This window comes from Tupaia chinensis, unplaced genomic scaffold, assembly GCF_000334495.1.
Source record: "Tupaia chinensis unplaced genomic scaffold, TupChi_1.0 Scaffold000661_1, whole genome shotgun sequence".
Classification (NCBI taxonomy): Eukaryota; Metazoa; Chordata; class Mammalia; order Scandentia; family Tupaiidae; genus Tupaia; species Tupaia belangeri.
The window spans coordinates 3,148,430-3,156,442 of NW_006160183.1; the positions used below are offsets into that span (position 1 = coordinate 3,148,430).

Consider the following 8,013-nt stretch of genomic DNA (forward strand, 5'->3'; position numbering starts at 1 on the left):
CCCTACAAAGCCTCACCTTATCATTCTGTCTCTTAATTATTGAAAACAAAACATTCTTTGGGGGAGATGTATTTGCCTGAAATCATCCCAGCTCAATAATGGCTTTAGCTGTTTGTGGCAGCACATTGATGGATAAACACACAGTCTTTGGAGCCCATCTCTCTCAGTTCAAATCCCATCTCTGCCATAACTACCTTTGTGATCACAACTGAGGCATGCTCTATAAAACAGAGAGAGCAATAAGAGTATCTACTTTAAGGAGGAGGAATTTTATTAGCTTCTTTTCTATTTATTTTATTGAATAATGTATATAAACTTAGTGATAGTTTTCTTAAGTGTTTATTATGTGCCAGACCCTATTTTAAGCACATGATGTACATTATCTTATTAATCCCATGACTTTGTAGAGGTTACTACTCCCACCATTGTACTGATGAAGAAGCAGACATGTTAGCTAACTAGCCCAATGTCACAGAGTCATGTGATCCCAAAGCTGTGTTCCTAACCATTGTCATTTACTGACAGTTATGAAACATCTGGACTCATATTGTGCAAGGAACTATAAGTCCAATGATAACGATAAAAATGATAGTTGGGGCCGGCAGGTGGCATGTGGTTAAAGGCACTGAACTACCAAATGGCCAGCAGTGGTTCAAGTTCCAGACCTGACAGCTTGCCTTCTCACTCCCCTCCCCACCTCTCTCTCTGGTCAAATTTTAAAAATAATAATAATAGTAAATAAAGTTAAATTTTTTTTAATTTTTAAAAATAATAATAGTTTGTGGCAACATTTAATTAATATATTCTATCTTCAATTACTTTTCCTAAAGCTCCTATGAGTACTGTAAGTAAACACTTACAAAAGAAGAAACTGAAAATCAGCAAAGTGAAGCAACACTGGAAAATATACCAGGCCCTGGCATAGCCAAATTGTAAATAAATTACAATGATGCGGGTTTGTTAAATTATAACTGAACTTCTGAGTCTGCTGGTAGTGAGGGATACACTGCAGATCACATAGTGCACTGTGACGAATAGAAGCATGCCCTGTGGTTACCTGTATCTGCCAGGCTCTCTGCTGAACTGGTCCAAGGTCTGCCGGAAACTTCGGACAATGTCGTGCATTCCCACCTGTGTGGTGGTGAAGTCGTGGTACAGCTCGGAGTAGTTTGTGACCATGCCCTTTGAAAACCAGGACAGTACAGTTACTATCATTTCCCAGGTCACATGTGCATAGCTGGCTCTAGGTAAATACAGACCATCCCTTCAAAGGGCTCAGGCTGAGCAGACAAAAGCAGGCCTAAGACTTCTCTTCAGAGCTCAAGAAGTTTTGGGCATGGTGCAACCAGCAGTCAGCGTAATGGCTGGGTCGCTGGACTCCCACACAGTTGACCACATTATGAGTTCTGGATCCTGCAGCTTAAAATTCACACCAGGCACATGTGCATGCGTGCCCAAAATCCCAAGAGGAGAATGGAGGAGAAGGGATTGCGGCATGGCCATTACCCATGGGGGGTGATTTCTCGATTTCTGTCTCTTGTCTTTCTGGTGAGCCCATGCGCCCTATAGCAAAAACCTCTAAAAACAAAACAAAACAAAAAAACCCGCTGCACTTGAAGACCAGCAGATGGCATAATGGTTACCTCACTGGACTCCCACACAGTTGACCACATTATGAGTTCTGGATCCTGCAGCTTAAAATTCACACCAGGCACATGTGCATGCGTGCCCAAAATCCCAAGAGGAGAATGGAGGAGAAGGGATTGTGGTGTGGCCATCCTCCCTGGGGAGTGATTTCTTGCTTTCTGTCTCTCTGTCTCTATCTCTCTGGCAAGCATATGTGCTCTACAGCAAAAATCTCTCTTTTTTTAAAAAAACAGGAAAGGAAAACACACTGGGTATATGTGCATGTGGTGGGCGCGCCCAAAATTCCAAGAAGAGAATGGAAGAGAAGGGATTGTGGTGTGGCCATCCCCCTAAGGGGGTGATTTCTCACCTCCCCTCTCTCTCTGTCTTCAGTGAGCTCACATGCCCTATGACAAAAATCTAAAATACAAACAAAACAAACCATCTTAATGATTATGGAGTTCATTATAATATGTCTATTTTGTTTACTCCCCAAAATTTCAATATCATACATTTTAATTTATTTCTTTGCCATCTCTTTCCTTTATTCTTATTGTTATACTTTCTCAAGATTTTGGTAATTTTTATGATACTCATTTCTGTGCCCTCCTAGAATTACAAAAATCTACAAGCCAAGGTTGTAGGTCTTGGGATGGGATGTGGATTGACTCGACAGTCCAACCCTGAGCTGCAGTTTGTTCAAGAGACTCCCTTTTTTTTGTGGGGGTGAGAGGTTTTTGCTATAGGGTGCATACACTCGCCAGAAAGACAGAGATAGAGAGACAGAAAGCGAGATATCACCCCCCAGATGGCCACGCCGCAATCTCTTCTCATCCATTCTCCTCTCTTGGGCATGCACGCGCGGGCATGAGTTTAATCCACCTGGTCGGGGTAGACCGGTGAACCGTGGTCAACTACATGCGAGTCCAGCGACATAGCCACTACGCCAACTGCGGGTCCCTAGACTCCCTTTTTATAAGTGAACTTCCCTTGCTAAATCAAGTGAACATTTTTTTGAATCTTGAGTCTTTTCCTGAAATTGCATGTTCTTTAAGGTCTTCTTGAGTAGCACACAAAATCCATTGTTCTGATCATTTATCATGACTGCAAACATGTGCCTGCCTTGACATCTCCTTGTAATTAGCAAGGTCATTTCAGGATTTCTTCTCCAAGAGCAAACTCCTCTTCTTTGATACACCTAGCAAATATATCACCTTTTTTCCCTTAATTTTTTTTAATTCAAAAACGTGTAAAATTAAAATAAAAAGAATTGGCTTAATCATAACCTTTGTCATGACCTGCTCTTATAATTGTCCTATGCTTGGCCAGCTTCTCTTTAGTTAGTTAATTGATTCATTTTAATGAAATTATAAGTTCCCGTAAATCTACTATGGACCAAAAGGTAGAAGCTTGATAATAAACTAAACATATGGATTTCATTTTACTTCTTTAATTTCATTATAAAAGTATACAATAATCTTTTTCACCGAGCATTACATTGCTAAGATTCACCCATATTGCTATGTGTCACTATGATTTGCTTCTTTTGACTAATATATAACATTCTTGAGTGACTGTACAAATCCAGCATTTTGGAATACATTTTAGGGCCACTGTCTGCTAGGCCATTGAAAATAGAATGGCTGTAGGATGGTGGTCAACCAGAGGAATAGGATGGCATGTAAATACCAAGGCTTACGTGTGAGATGGGACAAGGCTGAAAACTCCAAGGGCTCATACCAGAATCCTGTCTATTGCTTCTGTGACCTTTGGTAAATTAATCTAAGATTTGCTTAATGGGGTTATAAAAACTCTCTCATTGCATATTGAGAGAGTTAAATGAGCTATCCTAAGTAAACAGCACATGGCATCCAATAGCCACTTCATCAAGAGTCAGTTCCCATCCTCCTGATTACATGTACTTTAACAACTACTGATAGAAAAGTGCCTGGGAGTTTAGTCCTCCTCACTCGAGGCTGAGTGAGATGACAAAATTGCAGTGAATAAATGACCTCCACTTTGGGCCCTTGGTATACTATCTATACTATCCATGTCTTCAGAACCCTTGTCATCGAAGGAACCCAGGGGAAGGAAACATCTGCATACGCTCCCCTGTGTTTCCTAAAGAAAATGATTCAAAGTATGTCCTTTAGATGGGACAGGCCTTATCTTCATCATTGGAATCTTAAGCTAAAAAAGATACATGAAGTGGGCTAGCAGCTGGCATGGTGGTTAACAACACTGGGTTCCCATGTGGCTGACTGCAGTTTGAGTCCTGGGCCCCGCAACTTAAAAATCTCATCAAATACATAAATAAATAAATGTTAAAATTAAAAGATACATGATCGCATATTTCCAAAAGATTTCTTTTTAAGTGAAAAATGAAACTTTACCAGAACTTCAGCCTTATTTACTTGGATCTCATCTCTCAGGTGCTTTGCTTCGAGAAGAAATTTGAGAGCATCAAAGCTGAAGCCATCAACACCCTTTGTGAGCCAGAACTGTAAGATATCCTAAACATGAAGAAACAAAATGCTTGGTCACATAAACAACATTATCATCATAATAGTGAATGAGGGTTTCGACTGTCAGTGACTTAACAATGTAAAGTGGAGATCTCTCCATACACAATGAGCCCAGCATTCATATTATCTACAATATATTTACCGATTTAGCATAGCTCACAGTATAATGAGCTCTGAAATAACTGCATTTAGGGACGTTCACACCGCCTTCGTATCTGAATTCAGAATCACAATTCGGTAACGTTTGCATGTCATGAGCATGTTTCCAGAGTTTAGAAATCTACTCAAAATGAAAGTTTCTCAGGAGAAACTAGCAGCGTGTGCATCTCCCTCATGCCCAGCTCTGTAAATGGTCACCCAGAACAGCAAGAAAACAACCAATTGTTCAATAGTTAAATATTCACTCCTTCCCAGGGAGACAAATGAGTTACGCGCTTAAGTATTAAAGGATTTCCTGTTAGGAATAAAATAGAAGGAACGAAAGACAAAACAAAATCAACCATCAACCAAGTAAATGATTAAGAAGAGTGAAGCTCTGGTGGTAAAACTCAGACGCAAGTATTGTCTTGAACCCTCCCAGATAATAAAAGATTAAGTGTATGTTATTCAAAAACAAGATATTATTCTACTATCTTTAATTTCACAAAGAAATTGATTCTGAGCTAAAACAGTTAAATCTAAAAGAAAAAAAAATGCAGGTTCTCACACATTTTATTCTTTGATAATAGAATTTCTTCCAAAGGTGTGTGATGGGGACCAAAGTGATTGTGAAGGTATCCTATACTTGGCTTTCTCTCCTTGCTGTCCCCATTTCAGACACTCCTTGTGGAAAAAGGGTTATCATTGCCTCCTCAGCACCCCTACTGCCTCCTCCCCACCCCACACCTCCCCCATAGAGAGAATGAGAGTGGCCTGCTCACTCCCCAGGCTTTTGGTTTTTTGGAGAAGTTTTTTTTTGCTATAGGGTGCGTGCGCTTGCCAGGGAGACAGAGGGAGACAGAGAGAGAAAGCGAGAAATCACCCCCCCAGGTGGATGGCCACGCCGCAATTCCTTCTCCTCCGTTCTCCTCTCGGGATCTTGGGCACACATGCATATGCACCTGGCGTGAGTTTAAGCCACCAGTTCGGGACTCAAACCACAGTTGACTACATGGGAGTCCAGTGACATAGCCATTACACCAATTGCTGGTCCCTCCAGGCATTACTTTTTATGAGAGATTTTTGCTATAGGGTATGTGCCCTTGCAGGAGAGACACAGAGAGACAAAGAGATAGAAAGTGAGAAATCGCCCCTCAGGAGGAGATGGCAATGCTGCAATCCCTTCTCCTTCATTCTCCTCTTAGGATTTTAGGCACACATGCACGCACACCCAGTGTGAGTTTTAAGTCATAGGGTCCAAGACTCAAACCATGGTTGACGACGTGGGAATCCAGCAACATAATCATGCCATCTGCTGATCCCTTCCCAGGCATTTTTACAAAGCTGGATCCAAAGACTAGGGAAAAGGGGCCAGCAGGAAGCATGGTGGTTAAGGTGCTGGATTCCCATTTGGTCAGTCAGGGTTCGAGTCCCAGACCCAGTGGCTTAAAAATCACATAAGTACATGCACATGCATGCCCAGAATCTCTAGCTGAGAATGGGAGGAGAAGGGATTGCGGCATGGCCATCCCCCTTGAGGGGTGATTTCTTATTTGCCTTCTATGTCTCTGGTGAACACATGCACCCTATGGCAAAAATCTGAAAAAAAAAAAAAAAAGATAGAAAAATTGAGTTGACAGGAGCGTGGTCTGGGGAAAGATTGGATAAGGGAAGTGGACCAAAAGTCTAGAGGCCTCCAGGGAAGAAGCTTGAGTAGAAGGAAGTAAGTGAGTGGAAGATGGGAGAGGAAGTGCTACGATGGGATTTCCTTTCATTCTAGACAGTCACAGGTGTAGCGCGGGCTTCTTAGGTTTGCAGCCTGTGAAGTCCCATTGGATCCCTGACTCAGAAGGGCCCTGTGTTTGGCTTAATGTTCTGGTTTCACTGTCTTAAAGTCCTTAATAATTTTGGGAAAAGAGACCTCGCATTTTCATCTTGTAGCTGGTCATTTACAGGAACAGAGAGGGATGAGGTGGGCTGGGAAAGGCTGGAAGTAATTTATCAATAGACTGAGGAGGAGCATTTCGTCAGGAAGGATAAGAAATGAGGGAGTGGGTGGTGATGGCTAAAGCATACATGGTTTCATTTTGGGATGATGAGATACTCTGCGAGCTTACTAATACTACCGAAAATGCACACTTTGGGTGAATTTTATGCTATGTGGCTTTTGATCGTTTCCCTTGGCTCTAACATAGCACCCATACTTGGCAAACCAATTATGGAGTGAAAGAATGAAGTATTGGGTTCGAATGAGTCAAGTACTATAAAGAAGTGTCACGTGTCCCCTGCCTTCAAGGAGTAGGCAGAATAGGTGGGACCCCGAGACGTGAGAGGGTTCCATAAGAACGCAAGTGAGAGTGCGCATTGACATCATGAGGGGAGACTGCTCTGTCCACAGGCCATCGGAGCTCTGAGAAGAGCAAACGAGCATGGGTGGGCACAGACAGAAAGAAGAGCTAGAGTTTGGATTCAGCTTGGATGGCCTGGTGGGATTTCATTAGGAGTCAGATCAGGACAGTTTGAGACAAGCATGAAAGCAAAGACTCACCTGACCTGTACTAGGACAGTTGAGAGGACCAGGTGACTTTGAAAAGCAGAGGGTGGAAGGCCATCAGGTGGCTTGGTGATTAGGACACTGGGCTCTCACATGGCCAACTGAGGCTTAACTCTCGAACCTAGTGGCTTGCTTTCTCACTGTTTCTCTCAGGTCAAATTTAAAAATAATAATAATAATAGGGATCAGCAGTTGGCGTAATGGCTGTATCGCTGGACTCCCATGTAGTCAACTGCAGTTCAAGTCCCAGACCTGGTGGCGTGGACTCACACCAGGCACATATGCATGCATGCCCAAGATCCTGAGAGGAGAATGGAGGAGAAGGGGTTGCGGCGTGACCATCCCCCCGGGGGGTGATTTCTCACTTTCTGTCTCTCTGTCACTCTCTGTCTTTCTGGCAAGCACGCACGCCTTATGGCAAAAACCTCTTCAAATAATAATAATAACAAAAATAATAAATAAAATGAAATAATTTGGTTCCAGCAGATGGTATAATGGGTACATGACTCCCACATAGTCTACCACAGTTCCAGTGACTTAAAACTCATACCGCACGCATGTGCATGCATGCCGAAAATCCTGAGAGGAGAGTGGGTTGCAGCATGGCCATCCCCCTTGGGGGATGATTTCTTGCTTTCTGTCTCTCTGGCAAGCACATACATCCTATAGTAAAAATCTCTCTAAAATAAAGAAAGAAATAATTCTTCCAAAAAATATAAAAAGTTAATCGTGCAAAAAAAAGGAAAAAGTTGAGACCCATGCAGCCCCTGCATCCCCCTGCTGCGGCCTCCAGACAGCACAGTAACTGCCGTGGCTTCCAGTGCTTTGGGGAAACCTCAGATGCGTGGCCTTCTGGCCGAGCGTCTGCGATTTCATGTTGTTGGAGCATTTACCGTATCCCTGAGTGTTGAAGCTTTTTCTAAGTTTGCTGTGACTGAACCAAGAAAGAAGGTATATGCAGATTCCTATGGAAATTATGATTGCAGGAAAGATTTTGAAGAGATGAAGAAGGCTGGCATCATTCGGAGTATAACTGATTTTGGAATGTAAAGATGTCATTGGATTGGTGCCATGTTCCTGAACTATGAAACATGAATACATGGGCTAAAAAATAGTTTTTCTTGATAAATAATTACTGTGGACAGTTTAAAAAAAAGTGCTGCGGGGGGC

The 8,013-nt window shown here is 42.4% G+C and overlaps 1 protein-coding gene across 1 annotated transcript in view; it reads right to left on the reverse strand.

The window, feature by feature from the left end:
- Nucleotides 1-8,013, reverse strand: part of SLC3A1 (solute carrier family 3 member 1) — a 47,405-nt gene that overhangs the window by 13,856 nt on the left and 25,536 nt on the right. The window contains exons 5-6 of the mRNA XM_006159900.3: nt 4,020-4,139; nt 1,058-1,182 (exon numbers count right to left, since the gene is read on the reverse strand). Coding sequence (XP_006159962.1) covers nt 1,058-1,182; nt 4,020-4,139 — 245 coding nt within the window. The remainder of the gene's footprint in view (nt 1-1,057; nt 1,183-4,019; nt 4,140-8,013) is intronic.